We start from the raw sequence: 18,358 nt of genomic DNA, 5'->3' as shown, positions 1-18,358 counted from the left end.
TTTGTTTTTTAGATATTCACCCTCCAACATCATACTGTGCAATTATTTAGGGTTCAACGTAGCCGAGTGATAAAAACCAAGTAAGTCAGACACATACCTGTGATCCACTTGCATCGAAAAGTATATGCACAGATGTTTTGGCAATGGAAATACCTTGTTTTCTGGTAAATTCCTAAAATTAAATTAATTCATCGTAATGTTATTTTCTCCCAGTTCCTTCCATGTTAATACAATTGTTTCCTGTTTCCTTTCAAAACTCCCAAATCCTCTCAAATCTTTATTTTGTATGCATAAATACCCTTCTCCACACAGTCTCTATTTTTCTTCACCATAAATCTTTTGCACTGCTATGAACTGAATGTGTCCCCCTAAATTCATATATTGAAACCTAATCCCCAAGGTGATGGTATTAGGAAGTGGGGCCTCTGGCAGGTGATTGGATCATCAGGGCAGCGCCCTCGTGAATGGGATCAATGTCCCTATAAAATGAGACCCCAAGAACTCCCTCACCCTTTCTGCCACATGAAGACACAGTGAAAAGACAGCTACTGTGAACCAAGCAGTGGGCCCTCACCAGAAAATAAGTCTGCTGGTACCTTGATCTTGGACTTCTAGACTCTAGAACTATGAAAAATAAATGGAAATAAATGGGAAGGAAGGAAGGAGGGGGAAAGAAAGGAAGGAAAGGGAGAAGAAAGGAAAGAAAGAAAAAAAAGGAAAGAAAACAAAGTAGGTCCGTCATTTTAAGCGACCCAGTCTACAGTATTTTTGTTATAGCAGCCTGAGCAGACTAAGCTTGTCAAAAGAGTAGCTCCCTGAAACATAACGTCAATTGTCACCTTACTGATTCATGATGTCTTCCACAGTCCTAGAACGCATCTTCTCTAAATTTCACCCATCAACGTCCAAGGCCATTTCAAGCCCCATCTGAATGAATAGCCTTTCCTTCAAATCTGAATCTTAATGAGCAATCTCTTTTCTCAACTTCTATACCTGCCCCTTATTTACTTCTTCTGAGGTAGATTCTGTAATTCTCGCAAAAAAAAATGTTTAATATCTTAAAAACATGGTCTTGCCTCAATTCACTTTGTTAAACACCTAACAGGAATTCATTAACTATTTTGAATACTGTAGCTTATTTTGTCTTCTGAGATTCTAACAGCTGTCTCAAGGATATGGGTAACAATCTGATGGCTATTCCATAATAAAAATTCAAAGAACTAAAAATCAGTATGTCATTTTAAGAATCCTAAGGGGAAAAAAATCAATGAAATTTATAGCCCCACGTAACTGCAACTTTCCAGAGTTATGAAAATATTAAAAAAAAATTTATGAAAATAGATATTAAAAGGAATTTAAACACTTACCCTATATTTACTTGCACCGAAAATTTTTTGTGTCACATTAGTTATTTCCAATGATGCGTCAAAATACAAAAGCAATTCTTTCCCTTCTCTTTTACTAATTTTTACTATGTTTTTCAGAATTATGGTCAGTAGCTTCTTCGATTCTCTCACTGTATACAAACAGATCACACTGATTAGTTTATATTCATTTCTATGATACCACTCTCTAGGTATACTATAAATAATAAAGTCACATAGCGTATTAATTAAATTGAAGTGAAATAACATTAACTTTTAGGATTTAACAATCAATTCCAGTGTTAACTACTTATGCAAACAAGTCAATTTATTTTTCAGAATCTCAGTTTCCTGACCTATAAATTATAAGCTAATACAATAATTAATGAGCTAAAGCCCAAATATGTTCTGGACACTAACAGGTTCTTAATAAATATTCCTAGAACACATCTAAGAAAACTATTTGCTAAATTTAAAAGGGGCAAACAAAGAAAATAACTTTAGTTCCGTACATAACTATTTTTCTAGGCATAAGCATCTATTCAAGCATTTCTCTTAAATCCAGCTGTTACAAACAAGTTGACAGTAAACAACTGTCAAAAACCTTGAGGGCCAGGAAACAGAAGAAGAGTCAGTGCAACTCCTCCATTAATTCGACTGATGAACTGAAAATACCGGAAGTGCCAGCTTTTAAGAGGTGCTCACCACCCTTCCTCCCAGTATTCACCAAAGAATCACCTGGCACCCAATTAGCGTGCCTGTATTGTGGACTAAAGGCCACTTGCGGCTCTGCACTACTTCTGATGCTGCGTCCGTTGATGACTGTCAAGTCGCCACACCGGCCCCCAATGTGTACTTTTGGGCAGGAGGAAAACATCCTGATGGAGATGGAGCATGCCAAGTAGAAAAGTTTGTCTCTACTTCAAGAAAAGTTCTACTGGCTACTTCAGGACCTACCCTACAGGACAAATGTCCCTACTGGCTACAAAATTCTGATTCCTGTGAGGCTTACTCAAGCAGAATATGTGTTACATGTTTTTGCAACTATGTGGTCATGAAAAACTTCCGCAGTAATGTCCTTTGATGGCTTTCGGAATTACTAATTGCTTGAAGACAGTGGTGACAGTTTCTAACTCAAAGAGTGCTGGTGGTTTCATTTTGGAAAAAAAAAAAGTCATGTGTCTCAACAGTTACAAGTTTTCAGGCTTTAGAGATGAAAGTCTGGGTGGCTTTGAAGACAACAATGTTTTAAATTCTGATGAATATTAGAAAATTTATAATCCTTATGGATATTTTGATTATTATTTTGTTCGGATGATTTTATTCTGCAGCTTGCCATGAACTTGTAGTAAATACAGTATTTGTTTCACTGCTTACCTAAACATGGTATTAGAATTACTTCAAATATTGCTGAATGTATTGCACTTTTTTGTACAAAATATTCTCCACATATACTGTGACAATCTATAAAGAATCTATTGATATTTGTTATACTTTATTGTGGGCTTTGTTGAAATTTTTGGTATCTCCTGTAAGTGCCTGGACTATACCATGGCTTGCTTTTAATTAGCAATATTACTGAGATACCAAAACATTTATTTTGCTGCTTGCTAAATAGCCAAGTATTTGGGGGCACGTGGGAGGCACACAGTCAATTGAGCATCTGACTCTTGGTTTTGGCTCAGGTCATGATCTCAGGGTTGTGACATCGAGCCCTGTAATGGGTTCTGCACTCAGCTCAGAGTCTGCTTGTGACTCTCTCTCCCTCTGCCTCTTCCCCCACTGCACATGGGCATGCACGCGCGTGCTCTCACTCTCTCTCAAATAAATAAATCTTTAAATAAGTCTAAGTATTTATAAATAAACATATTTATATGAGATTCAAATGCACTATATGAATATAATATTTTCTCCTATGAAGGCATTTAAAAAATTTTTAAGATTGCCCATGGAGCCTTTATTTTATCAATTCTTAATTTTATATATGAAAGGGTCTAACTGCCTGCAATCCATCATCGCTACTGCTTCCCCACCCCTCAGTCTGCAACTAATGAAATTCTTTTTCACTGTAAATATTGAGTTCCAGATTCTACTTTTTCTTTCTTACTTCCATGTGTGCCCTTCATGTAAAAATTCACATTTTGTCCATTCCATACAGGTTACACCAGACTACCACTGTGCTACAAAGGACACTAAAGGATACACATGAACACCTGGGTGAAGAGATACACAGTGTGAGGTCTGGAAGGGTCTGGAGCACAGGAGCACCTGTCCCTGAGCAGCTTAGGGTGCCCCACCCTCCAGGCATGAAGGTTCATTCTTATTCACCAGCCAGGAAGCTCCAAAAAACCCCTTTTAATCCATACATAAAGAACGTAATTTTTTATAAAAGTGTCCTCATATAATTAGGAAGAGTTAAATGTTGGAAAATAAATCTGAAAAATCAAGTTTTGCTATTAAAACAATGAAAATAACTTTTTTTTGGCCCAATTATGTGCAACTATGTCTGGCAAGATGCAAAAGACAGAACTTTATTAGAAAGTGGTAGCAGTGATTAGCATGATAATAAAGGGGAGAAAAGAAATTCAAAAAATGTTAAGAGAAATAAATGAACATGAAAAATGATTAGTTAAGGGGGAAGAAACAATCAAGAATGCCTCCTTCTGGGGGACCTGGATGGTTATCATACCTTTTGTCAAATAGGAAATAAAGGAGAAGTATATAGAGCTTAGCTGGGAAATTAGGAAAAAAGATTCAAAAATAAAAGTGTAGTCAACAGTATCAAATGTGGGGGAAGGGTCATTATAAAGACTGAAAGTGTGCATACTGATATTAATAATAAAATTGGGGCACCTGGGTGGCTCAGTGGGTTAAAGCCTCTGCCTTCAGCTTGGGTCATGGTCCCAGGATCCTGGGATCAAGCCCCGCATCCGGCTCTCTGCTCCGCGGGGAGCCTGCTTCCCCCGCCCCCCCGCCTGCCTCTCTGCCTGCTTGTGATCTCTGTCAAATAAATAAATAAAGTCTTTAAGAAAAAATTAACTATTATGTTGACATGTAAAATTTCAGTTGAGTGGATGGAAAATAATGTAGTAACAGCAGGACTGAGAAGCAGGAGAAAAAAAGATTTGGTAAAAACGATCTCTCAAAATTGACTGTGAATGGAAAAAGAGTGAGCCAACTAGAGGCAGATGATGATCCAAGTAGGTTTTTTTTGTTTTAAAATGCAATAATGTAGGTACCACAAATATAGAAGATGTTAAAAAAAAAAAAAGATGTAAAAGTTAAAAAATGAGGGGCACTTGGCTTGGTCAATGGATCTTGATCTAGGAGTTTTGGGTTCAAGCCCCAAGGTGGGTGTAGAGATTAAATAAAAATCTTTTTAAAAAAAAGTATGGGAGAAAACATTATGCTAAATGAAAAATGCCAGTCATGAAAAGATATATACTGTATAATTCCACTTAAAATAGTCAAATTCGGGACGCCTGGGTGGCTCAGTTGGTTAAGCGGCTGCCTTTGGCTCAGGTCATGATCCCAGGGTCCTGGGATCGAGACCCGCATCAGGCTCCTTGCTCGGCGGGGAGCCTGCTTCTCCCTCTGCCTCTGCCTGCCTCTCTGTCTGCCTGTGCTCGCTCGCTCTCTCTCCCTCTGTCCCTGACAAATAAATAAATAAAAAAAAAATCTTTAAAAAAAAAAAAAGTCAAATTCACAGAAGAAAAATGTAGAATGGTGGTTACCAGAGGCTGAGAGGATGGGGGGAAAAGGGAAGTTGTTTAACAGGTATAGAGTTATAATTTGGCAAGATGACAAAAGTTCTGGAGATCTGTTGCACAACAATGTGAATATACTTAACACTACTGAACTATACACTTAAAAATAGTTAAGGTAGTAAATTTTATGTTCTATTTTTTTTAACCACAATTTAAAAAATTGGAGAAACTGGGTGAGTGGGTACATGGAAACTTATTTATATTACATATACTAACATAAATATGCATATACATAGGTATTGTTGAAAAGAAGTACCCAGAAAAAAAAAACTGCTATATGCTGTAAGACTCTATTTAAAGGAATTGCAGAAAATGTCAACTTGTCCATGGTAGAGAAAACATCAATGACCTCCTGGGGCTAGATCTTCCTGAGTATAGATCAAAAAGAGCATAAAGAACACTTAGGGGTACTGGATATATTTATTACCTTGAATTGCATAAGAGTTTCACATGTGTTTATACACATGAAGACTTAACCAACTTCCTGAATCTGACGGAAGGTCATCTACAAAAAACCTTCAGCTAACATCATGTTTGAAGCTCAAATACTACATGTTCTTCCCAAAGCAAAGATCATGAAGAAGGCAAAGATGACCTCTTTTACCACTTCTATTCAATACTGTACTAGAAGTTCTAGCTATTGCAGTAAGGCAAAGGTAGGAATAAAGGAGTGGGGGAGAATAAAGGGAGGGAGAAGTGGGGGAGAGGGATAAAGGAAGGAAGTTCATTAAGGAAGGGCATACGGATCAGAAAGGAAGAAATGAAACCATATCTCTATTTGCAGATACCATGACGGACTGCCTAGAATATCCTCAGGAATCCACACTACAACTACTGGAACTAGATAGTGACTTGCAAGTTTGTAGGATACAAGGTAAGTATTTAGAAATCAATTGTATTTTTACATACCAGCAGAAAATATCTGGAAAATGAAATTAAAGATCAATTCTATTTATAATCATATAAGATTAAGATTGAAGATGTGGGAGTAAGTTCATCAAAGGATGTGTACGACTTCTACACTGAAAACTACAAGGCATTGTTAAGAGAAGTTAAAGACCTGAATAAATGTAAAGCTACACCATGCTTGTGGACTCAGATACTTAGCTACTGTTACAAAGTTGTTTCTTCCTCTATCAAACTACAGTTGCAACCATAAATCTAGCAGGCTTTTTATAGCAATTGATAAGTCAACTCTAAAAGATATATGGAAATACAGAAGGTCTAGAATTTCTAAAATAGCCTTGAAAAAAACCACAATGTTGGAAGACTTACACTATCTGATTTCAAAACTAACTATAAATCTACAAAAATTAAAACAGTGTGATACTTCTGCATAAGGAACGGCAAGCAGATCCATGCGGTAGAGCTTCAAGAAACAAGATGTGCACTTCTATCGGCCATTTGATTTTCAAATCGGGAACCAATGAAATCCAATGGGGAAAGGAAAGCCTTTCATCAAACAGTCCTGTAATAATTGCATGTCCATATGAAAAAATGAACCTCAACTCCTGTATCATACCATAACCAAATGTTAATTTGAGATGGATCAAAATCCCAAACATAAAAGCTAAAACCACAAAGTTTTTTATAGACAAACAAAAGAACATCTTTGTGACTTGGTAGTAGGCAAAAATGACTTAAGGCACACAAAGCAACAAGTACCATGGGAAAATGTGATCAAGTGAACTCGAAACTTAAAGACTTCTGCTCATGAAAGATATCCCTAAGAAAATAAATAAGCAAGATGCAGATGGGGAGAAAATACTATTACACAGAACATCTATCTATCAGAAGACTGGTACCTGCATATGTAACAACTCAAAAACTTAATTAAAAAAAGACAGCCTAGTATAAAAGGATGAAATATTTAAATGGATACTTCACAAAGGAATATATATCAATGGTCACAAAGCAAATGCAAAATGACTAAAATATATCTTGATATCTGAATATGTAGTGGTACCACTCTGCAAGTTGTAGGACGTGGCCAGCAGTTATATACACAAATATAACAATCCCAGTTATATTTGTGTAGCAACTAGATGTTTGGATCCAATCAAACTAATAGGATGAAAGGCAAGAGCTTTGAACATATTGACAAGAAAGTGGTCATAGGTTTTAGACTAGATACAGAAAACAAGTTCAGGAAGGAGTTGAAAATTGGGGTGGAGGAAATACAGGTTCAGGTAATACTGGCATCAAATTTATGAATGTGAATATATGAAAATTTTGACTGTTTTCATTAGTCTATTTTTTCCACAGAGAGCATGCAGCTGCTACCCCACGTGATTAGAGTCAAGAGAAGAGTTAGAGAAAACAAGTTTAATACCTTCAATGCTGTATATTTGTACTTTATCCTCAGGGACAGTCACTGCTTCCCACTGATGATCCTTAAATAAAAACAGGTTTGACTATAAATAAATAATTTACTTCTGCTTTAAATCTTCTTTAAATACCAATTTAAAAATGTAGAAGTTATTCAAACAATAAAGTTATTTTTTATTAAGTATCACTAAGTAACACATTTCTTGCTACATTGATTGTGTAATACATTATAAAGCGTCACATTTAATCTATTTGCTCACTTTTAAAAGGAAATATTGGTATGATTTCATGGTATAATGGTATAATTTCTTGATTTTGACCAAAAAAGCAATTGCTACCATTAATATTTATTAGAGGATATCCTTTTTTTAAAAAAGTTACCAAATCCTGTCATTTATGCCTTTGAAAGAGTGTGAAATCCTACGTATTCCTCAATTCCCACTCACTGATTGACCGACCTTAGATTCAAACACTGAATGCACATGAATAATCACCATATTTGCCCCTCCCCACTTCCATGAGCTTTCACTGAAAATTTGTATAACTTAATAAAATAATACTGAATTCACAAAAAAAGCTACAGGAAAAATTAGATATCATTCCTAAAAGATGAGATCCTAAAAATTTCCACTAATCTTGTAAGGAAAATAGATTCCCTTCTTTTGTTACTTAAGGACATTTTATAGAAATTCACCCTGAACCCTCAATCTCTTCACTAACTCCCTCCACTTCTTTTCCTTAGTTGAAACGTGTCCATATGCTGAGGGCACCACCACCATCATGGCATCTCCAGGTAAGGTGCTAATTCTCCCATACCTCAAAGCCTCAGGGTCAGGAGGAAAGGGTTGCTACCCTCTTCTCTGCCCCAAAGCTTTGAGCAACTTCTTATTTTCTATGTGTAAAAACACTTGCTCCTTTGAGGCACACACAAAATGGTTTGCATGTGATGCTTCCTGGTTCACTGCCTCCCCTTCTAAGAAATTTTTATATTATGGAAATGTTCATGATTTTTATTTATTTTTATTTTTTAACTTAAACGCAATTAACAGTGTATCATTACTTTCAGAGGTAGAGTTCAGTGATTCATCAGTCTTACATAACACCCAGTGCTTGTTATATCATGTGCCACCCCAATGCCCATCACCCAGGTACCCCATCCCTCCATGCACCTCCCCTCTAGCAACCCTCAGTGCGTTTCCTATCATTAAGAGTCTCTTATGGTTTGTCTCCCTCTCTGATTTCATCTTGTTTCATTTTTCCCTCTCTTCCCCTATGATTGTCTTTTTTGTTTCTTAAACTCCACATATATGTGGAGATCATATGATAATTGTCTTCCTCTGATTGACTTATTTCGCTTAGCATAATACCTTCTAGTTCTATCTGCGTCATTGTAAATGGCAAGATTTCATTTTTTTGATGGTTGAGAAGTATTCCATTGTGTGTGTGTGTGTATATATATACACATATACCATGTGGGGTATATATATACATATATATTACACACACACACACATCAATGGAATATATACAATGGCACTGTATTTATACACATGTAATACGATTCCATTGTGTGTGTGTGTAATACAATTCCACTGTGTATATATAGATGTATATCTATATATACATACCACATCTTCTTTATCCATTCATCTGTCCATGGACATCTGTGCTCTTTCCATAGTTTAGCTATTGTGGACATTGCTGCTATGAACATCAGGGTGCATGGGGCCCCTGAGAATCACTACCTTTCTATCTCTGGGGTATATACCCAGTAGTGCAATTGCTGGGTCATAGGGTAGCTCTATTTTTAACTTTTTGAGGAACCTCCATGCTGTTTTCCAGAGTGGCTGCACCAGCTTGCATTCCCACCAATAGTGTAGGAGGGTTCCCCTTTCTCCGCATCCTTGCCAGCATCTGTGGTTTCCTGACTTGTTAATTTTAGCCATTCTGACTGGTGTGAGGTTGCATCTCATTGTGGTTTTGATTTGTATTTCCCTGACGCCAAATGATGTGGAGCATTTTTTTTTTTTTTCATGTGTCTGTTGGCCATTTGTAAGTTTTCTTCGGAGAAATGTCTGTTCATTTCTTCTGCCCATTTTGTGACTGGATTATCTGTTCTTTGGGTGTTAAATTTGATAAGTCCTTTATAGATTTTGGATTCTAGCCCTTTTTCAGATAAGACATTTACAAACATCTTCTCCCATTCTGTAGGTTGTCTTTTGGTTCTGTCAACTTTTCCTTTGCTGTGCAAAAGCTTTTTATCCTTATGAAGTCCTAATAATTCATTTTTACCTGTTTCCCTTGCCTTTGGAGACGTGTCTAGCAAGAAGTTGCTGTGGCCAAGGTCAAATGTGCCACATGGGCCTATGTTCTCCTCTAGGATTTTGATGGATTCCTGTCTCACATTGAGATCTTTCATCCATTTTGAGTTTATTTTTTTGTATGGTGTAGAAAATGATCCAGTTTCATTCTCTTGCATATGGCTTTTCAATTTTCCCAACATCATTTGTTGAAGAGTTTTTTTTCCATTGGATATTTCTTTCCTGTTTTGTTGAAGATTAGTAGGCCATAGAGTTGAGGGTTCATTTCTGGGCTCTCTATTCTGTTCCACTGATCTATGTGTCTGTTTTTGCACCAGTACCATACTGTCTCGATGATTACAGCTTTGTAATAGAGCTTGAAGTCCGGAATTGTGATGCCACCAGCTTTAATTTTCTTTTTTCAAAATTCTTTTGGTTATTTAGGGTCTTTTCTGGTTCCATACAAATTTTAGGATTATTTGTTCCAGTGCTGTGAAAAGTGTTGGTGATATTTTCACAGGGATTGCATTGACTGTACAGACTGCTCCGGGTAGCAAAGACATTTTAAAAATACTTGTTCTTCTGGTTCTCAGGTCATGATCTCAGGGTCTTGGGATCGAGCCCCACATTGGGCTCTCCGCTCAATGGAAGCCTGCTTCCCCTTTTCTCTCTGCCTGCCTCTCTGCCTAATTCTGATTTCTCTCTGTCAAATAAAAAAGTCTTAAAAAAAAATTTGTTCTTCTAATCCATGAGCATGGAGTGTTTTCCATTTCTTTGTGTATTCCTCAATTTATTTTACGAGTGTTCTATAGTTTTCAGAGTATAGATCCTTCCCCTCTTTGGTTAGGCTTATTCCTAGTATCCAACAGTTTTGGGTGCAATTGTAAATGGGACTGATTCCTTAATTTCCATTTCTTCTGTTTCAGTATATAAAAATGCAACTGATATCTGTACATTGATTTTATATTCTGCCACTTTGCTGAATTCCTATATGAGTTCTAGCAATTCTGGGGTGGAGTCTTTTGGATTTTCCACATAAAATATCATGTCATCTGTGAGGAATGAGAATTTGACTTCTTTGCCAATTCAGATGCCTTTTATTTCCTTTTTTTGTCTGTTGAGGCGAGGACTACTAGTACTATGTTGAATAACAGTGGTGAGAGTGGACGTCCCTGTCCTGTTCCTGACCTTAGGGGGAAAGCTTTCCAGTTTTTCCCATGGAGAATGATATTCACAGTGGGCTTTTTGTAAATGGCTTTTACGATATTGAGGTATCTTCCCTCTATCCCTACACTGTGGAGACTTTTAACCAAGAAAGGATGTTGTATTTTGTCAAATATTTTTTTCTGCATCTATTCAGGGGATCATATGGGTGGGAGGCAACTTTAAACATTAGACTGAGTTACCAGAGAGTATCTCTATAAAGAAGCAACATTTATACTGAAATCTAAATGGGAAGAAACTGAGATGCAAAGATCTGGAAGTTTCTGGGCAGAAGAACAAACAAGTAGAAAGATCTGAAATGGGCACGATCTTTGTTAAAGAAAGAAAAAAAAATGAATGTGGCTGGACCACAGTAAGCATAGAGAATGGTCTGAGATGTCAGAGAAATAGCCAAGGACCAGATCACAATGACCCTCATACACAATGTTAAAGAGACAGAAGGAGGATTTTAAGCAGCCACTACATGGAGAATGGCTTTTAGGAAAGTCAGAGAATACAGGGTGAATATACTACTGCCAGAGAAATCCAAGAAAGAGAGAATTCTAAATATGCATTTTGGAGGACTCTCCCTGCCTTTCTAGGTTCATTTCTGGCACATGGCAGGCATTTAACATTTATAAATGCTTTTTATAGTATACCTACCGGATATCATACTATAATTGCTATTTTCTTGTTGGAATCATCCACTAGACCACACTGTATGCAGGCAGGGACTACATCGATCCTATTCCACCCTCCTCTCCCAAAACTGAAGTTCATTTCTAAAGATAAACTAGTTAAAAATATTCCTACAGACTCTATTGGAATAAATACACCAATTAAAACTGTGAGTGACCCTGAGAAGCTGTGCTAATATTTGGAACTCAATTTTAATTAAGTATTCTATGAAGATGCTCTAAAATAAAAAGAAATAAGGGTATGTGGAAAACCTCAGGGGCATTTGGTTAATGTCTATCTATAGTTTACCTGGAACAAAAAGCAGGATTTTACAAAAGACAGAGTAAAAAGACCAGTGCCTCATTAAAATTTAGCAACTGCAATTAGATTAGTAAATGCAGATCAACTCTTAGTTGGATTTTTATAGAGCAACTATATAGTCCAGACTAGAAGTATGCCCCTGGACTAAATATTAAGTGGTAGGTATTTGTAAACAATGGCTCGAGAATTCTCTTCAGGTTAAAAAGAAGTCAGAAAATATACCATCTGGTTGGAAGGTTTAAATATAGCTACAATACAGCACATAAAGAACTACAGCATTTCTAAACACTACCATAAGAATCAATACCTCACTATTTTCAAATAGAAGATTTTATGAATGGATAAGACCACTTACCAGTATTTGTTAAATTATTTTTTTAAGTGAGTGCCTCTACATTTGAGTAACTGGCATCTTTTCTAGATTCCAGTTCATATGTTCATATGAGTGTTAAATGTTAGGTAATTAACATGTAATTTATTTCTGAAAAATCTTATGTTAAAAAACTAGTATGAAAATCTAGCATTAATTTTTCTGTTGCAATTAGACATTAGAAATAATCTTCATTTCTAATTAATGGAATGGGCTACCATGCTAATCAGAACTATAGGGTTAATAGTGAAATCTATTAAAATAGCCAGAAAAACAAATGAACAAAAATCCACATTCTTAAATTAAAACATTTTATAACACATATATACACACAAACATAAAATGACAGACGGAATGAAGCTTACATCATTATCTCCAGCGATGTAGAATGACAGAGTCTGGCTCCCAAGATTAAAATCTATCCAAAATTCCTCAAGTTTTTCATCTGAAGGTATTTGCAACTAATAAAAAAAATAAAAAATTATTATATACAATGATTTTAAAAATGACAATAGAAAATTATGACTATGTTATATTCCTGGTTGAGTTTGTTTGTTTGTTGTTTTTGGTTTTTTTAAAGAAAAGAGGAAGGGCACCTGGGCGGCTCACTGGGTTAACGCCTCTGCCTTTGGCTCAGGTCATGATCCCAAGGTCCTGGGATCAAGTCCCAGGGTCCTGATATCAAGCCCCACTTCAGGCTCTCTGCTCAGCAGGGAGCCTGCTTCCTCCTCTCTCTCTGCCTGCCTCTCTGCCCACTTGTGATCTCTGTCAAATAAATAAATAAAATCTTTAAAAAAAAAAAAAAAAAGAGGACAGCCAGAAGATGAGGTAAGAGAAAGAGCAGCCAAGCACAACATTTAATCAGAAACAATAAAAAGAAATGCTGCTTTAATACCTTACACAGAAATTAGCTAGCTCCAAGAAATCACAAATATTCCAAGTACAAATAAAGGTTGAAAATATTAGTTTGACTATATTATTGAATGCTAAATCAATAATGGGCTTGACTTAAAGGGAAAAGAAGCAAATCTGAAGTACAGCCTTTATATTTCAGTTATCCTTGGCTATAAATACGTCACTTCATAAAATGGCTCTTAGACACCGAATACTAGCCCAGCTGTACTTGTGATCAAGTTATGACTATTTTTAACATTCTTGTCAACTTGTAACCTATAATTCACTAGATCATGTATCAAAGTTCATCTAATACCTAAAATATGTCTCATTTATTTATTTATTCATTCATTTATTCATTTTAACTCTTCTGATACAGAGAGATACAGACAGAGAGCATGAGCAGGGAGAGAGACAGAAGGAGAAGGAGAAGCAGACTCCCCGCTGATCGGGGAGCCCAAAGTGGGGCTTGATCCTAGGACTCTGGGATCATGACCTGAGCTGAAGGCAGACGCTTAACCATCTGAGCCACCCAGGTACCCCAACATGTTAAATTTAAAACTTACCTCATATTTATCAAGAAATGCTGATAAACAAGGAAATGTAAAGACCCTGAAATAAAAAGCAGTTCATGTTAAAAAAAGTATTAATAAGGCTTCACACTGTAATCTTGACTAGCCAAAGAAATCATGTCTAGGATCAAAAGGTAATCAGGCTGTGGTCCTAATGATTTAAATAAAATCCTATCTCCTTCTAAACTAAAATAAGAGTTTAATGGAAATTTGTTTCTGTAGAAAAAGTATACTATTTTGAGGATACTACTCAGCCTCCCCATCTAACTACAGTGACTATACCAATTTACTTTTTATGCTATAGAGTATAAGTAGAAATTCCTAATTTAGCTTATACTATTAAGATAGTGGAAGCTCCCATAGGGTTTACATAGGAGAAGAAGAGTAGAAGTGAATAATACAGCTAATAAAAATGACTGAATTTGCCGAACACTTTGTTGGTCAAACACTTTTTATTATAAGCACTTAACATAATCATCTCATCTAATTTCTACAACAAACATATGAGGTAAGTATTACTGTATTCTCATTTTACATCTAAGGAAACTGAGGCAAGTAAGTTTAATAATTTGCCCACATTAGAATAGGAAGAGGGGAACCTATGATTCAAATCCAAAGAGTCTGAGTCCCTGTACTCAACCCTCACCCTGTCCTTGTTTCCTTAGTAAGTAAAGTAAATGTTCAATAAAGGTGTCCTGAGCATCTATAATATGATTCCAGGGAATGAAATGCAAATCCTGCTCTGTTACTATCAAAAGTGCTAATTACTTCTCATTGACGCCCATTCCTGAGATGAAATAACCTCAGAAAGAGGTTAGTGTTACAGTGTGTGAATTATTAAAAAAAGATAATTTGTTTGCTATATATTTTTATTCCAGTATGTGGATGAAGGACGCAATATTAATACTAGGTTTCCATTATTCCTCAAACACTAAATTTATGATAAGGTATATGTAATTCTAAATAAACCAGTTTTTAACTACTAAGTACAAATACATGTTTCCTCTAAAAAGGACAAAGTAAAATAAGACCCGCAGGAGATTATATCAGTCGACCATGCAGTAACTTATACATGGTATTACAAAAAAATATTGTTTTAAATATCCCTGTGCATTTTACATCCCAAATGACCAAGTACATTTTAAAGGTACAGCAACACTGTGTGCTGGCTCCTGGGCTAGTTGTTTGTTTTTTTTTTTTTATCAGTAAATGGTTGAATACTGTATTAAGCTTACCTTCTCTTGTCTCCAAGCATGCCATTTACAAGGTTGAGAAATACTCTGCAATCCTAATTTAAAAAAAAGAGACTTTAAAAAAGCATAATAATAAAAACCCCTATTGTTAATTTATTATTTTTATACTACTTACTGTTTCAAATTCAGAATCTTTAATTCCTTTAAATGCATTAGCAATAAAATCCATTGAAAACCACTGACATGCCAATTCTTGTCTTTGTTTTTCTGTAGTCATTCTACATAGTGCTTCTACGATACCTACTTGTAAGTCATAATCTTAAAAAAAAATTGTTAATGTATTATTAGAAAGTATGAAAAATAAGTTTATAAAAGTCATTGGTTACAAGCAATTAGAACAAGCAAGAGAAAGAAGGAAAATACTGGTGTAATTCACTCATCTTTTGCTATTTTGTTCATATGGATTAGACAGATCTCATCAGTACGGAAATGAACACAGCCCAAATAAGAAGTTTGGTACAAATAACAAGTTTACTAATAGAAGAAAAGAGTAAAACTTTTTTTTTTAAAAGGATATTTGAAAAGAAACTCCTAAATATTCAAAGACCCTGCCATGCCATTATTAGAGTTGTGAACTGCAAAATAACTCACAGGATAGTCTATAAATCACAGAAGCTTTTACTTTTGTATGATGGTTACAGTCATTCCAAAGTACCTTAACCAGTGGTTTGCTTGATATGTAAACCACTACATCAAAATTTTCTCATACTAAACTTAGAAAAGATTGAGTTCTTTTAAAAAACTCATTGTTTAAAAACAAATCTTTAAGTCCCCAAAATATTAATAATGTCACAAAACACCATTTGAGGAATTTCTTAGGAAAAGTAATTCAAATATGTTAAAAAATTAAATTATTATTCATTAAGTCTACCATTAGGCACAATTTATATCTGAAGACTCCTACTGTCATGTTTAATTATTATTTTAGCCTCACAGATATAGATCGTTTAATCACCTATTAATAATTGAAAATTGCTTGATTGTACATAGTTTATAATTCCCTCACATAATCTCACTACATTACAATGTTAATATTATTTTGACTAAAGAGATATTATATTTTACTAATAAATTCGGAATAGTTCCAAATATGAACATTTTGAAAAAGCATACTTACCTCCAGCATCTAAAATCCTTTCTCCCATACTACTCCTGTAAATCAAAATAACAGATTACATACCAAACTAGTACCAATTAAATAAAAAACCCACATATTTAGGGGGCAAAAACTTCACTAAAACTTACAATTGGCGAGTATCATAGACTTTTGCAGAAAATATAACCATGAATTATATCAGAAATCTACAATAGTTTATCAGTTTTAATTATTAATGCAACTCATGGTTGTCTTACGGCCTTATAAAATATTCTTTAAATTCTTAACCTGAACCACTAATTAAAGCAATATGGTACAAATTATTACATGAGAATTAACATTTCTTGGTTAGAGAGTATTTTCCTGGCATCTTGAGGCATTTTGTCAAGCATAGCATTCATTTTTTTTAGAGTCTAGAAAAGAAAAAAAGATAATTCATTAACTTTATATATTCAGTGAAACATTAAGTATTTAGAGAAATATTCTAGGTATACAAACTTAGAAGCCTATTTTTTTTTCCCTTTAGTAAAACATTTTAAGTAGGGAATGGAGAAGGGTAGAGAAAAGAATATAAAGTATAAAATAGTGAATACAAAAAACATGAAACAAAGGATATCAAGAATAAAATATACCAAGATTCCAGTTATACTCTTTGCAATAAGACATATGTTTATTATTACTCTGTTATAAGAACTAAAGGAACAAAAACTATTACTTAATATTTGTTCTTATGGTTATATATATGTACACACATACACATATTAATATAGGTTATTTTTAACATTTAAATACTGAGAACTCCTAATATCTAGATGCTATAATTTATTTTCATACAAGCTATATGCATATATAAACACAGATAGCTATGAATTTTCAATAAATATTTGGGTAACATATTTATTCATCATGTCAGACAATGAATTTAAGACAACAGAAATATACTACATAATTAATTCAGTACCAAGAAAAAATTATGCATTTTGATGAATTGCTACTAAATTTGCTTCACTCTCTCATTTTTAGTTTTTTAAAAAAATCTGACAAATGGTTTTACCTCCTGCTGAATACAAATATTCACTCTTGAGTCAATAACCAGGACACAGATTCGAGGCACAAAACTTTCCAGTACTTGCCTTCTACCTGAAAATGTTAAATCATTAATAAATGTGTATTTTAAATTCTTTTAAGTGGCAATCTTTTCTTATATGAATCAATGAAAGAATGCACTAGTTCAGAAAAGGCCCACTGACAGTCTTGGGCAACAGGAAACATGAAATCCAGTCCTAGTTGTCCCACTAACTAGCTCTGTGGCTTTGGAAAAAACACCTCTCAACAGATTTGACTCATCTTGAGCTGGCAAAGGCATAACTTCAGATTCAGCTTCTCCTTTCAGTTTTAAGATAGGAGGGCTTTTTTCAGATGAAATAAATATAGTTCAAAAGTGAAATTTCTATCATGAAGTTCTTATGAAAACTGGCCTCATTAATTTAATCATATATCGAAAGCTCCATAATGGCCATAATCACTCCTTGATATAAAGATCTAAATATCCTGAGCTTTTTTTCTAAAGTTAACCCGAGTCTCAAAAGACAAGGTTTTATCAATACTAAATATATTCAGAGGAATTTGCCACATGCTATTTCATAATGCAAATTTAAACAATAATTTTAAATAATGGCAATACTACGACAGAAAATACACCACTTTCCAGGTAACTACACTGAAGGTAAAAAAAGAATAAAAACAATTAGGTAAAAAGATATAATTATTTACTTAAAAAAGCACATGGATTACTTCATATTCACTGATGCTTTAGGACTGTCTTCTTCCCTAAAAACTTAAAAGTTTAGGCTAGATTATATGTCAGCTGTAAAGCAATCAATGAAAAGGTAGCATTAACTACATTGAAGTAAATAGCAATTGAGCTTTTAAAAATTTTTGGCTTTGAAGGCAAACTGTCCTTTTATTTATAAACAATTCTCCAGCCTCAGTGACCAATCCTAGGTAATTCTTCAACCAACAGAGATAAAATAATTTGCTGGACTGCCGCCCAGGCAAAAAGCAGCGGTCATCTGTAAGTGAGAACGAGCTGTCATGTGCGCTACATACTGAAAATTCTGTCCCATTAGGTCAAGAGTTGGCAAATTAGGGCCCACAAACCAAGTCCACCCCACTGCCCATTTCATATGGCTGTTATTCACCAGCAGGTACT

General features: G+C 34.9%; 1 protein-coding gene across 1 annotated transcript in view; it reads right to left on the bottom strand.

The window, feature by feature from the left end:
• The window catches only part of LOC111141499 (synaptonemal complex protein 2), a 61,256-nt gene that overhangs the window by 38,581 nt on the left and 4,317 nt on the right, over window positions 1-18,358 (bottom strand). Inside the window, exons 6-15 of the mRNA XM_022494104.1 lie at window positions 17,201-17,286; window positions 16,474-16,559; window positions 16,168-16,202; window positions 15,166-15,308; window positions 15,033-15,085; window positions 13,792-13,837; window positions 12,697-12,792; window positions 7,464-7,524; window positions 1,368-1,516; window positions 98-172 (exon numbers count right to left, since the gene is read on the bottom strand). Of these exons, the coding sequence (XP_022349812.1) occupies window positions 98-172; window positions 1,368-1,516; window positions 7,464-7,524; window positions 12,697-12,792; window positions 13,792-13,837; window positions 15,033-15,085; window positions 15,166-15,308; window positions 16,168-16,202; window positions 16,474-16,559; window positions 17,201-17,286 (830 nt within the window). The remainder of the gene's footprint in view (window positions 1-97; window positions 173-1,367; window positions 1,517-7,463; window positions 7,525-12,696; window positions 12,793-13,791; window positions 13,838-15,032; window positions 15,086-15,165; window positions 15,309-16,167; window positions 16,203-16,473; window positions 16,560-17,200; window positions 17,287-18,358) is intronic.

The sequence above is a fragment of the Enhydra lutris genome, unplaced genomic scaffold (genome assembly GCF_002288905.1).
Source record: "Enhydra lutris kenyoni isolate GAN:26980312 unplaced genomic scaffold, ASM228890v2 scaffoldscaffold6, whole genome shotgun sequence".
Classification (NCBI taxonomy): Eukaryota; Metazoa; Chordata; class Mammalia; order Carnivora; family Mustelidae; genus Enhydra; species Enhydra lutris.
This window is presented reverse-complemented; position numbering and strand designations above follow the sequence as displayed.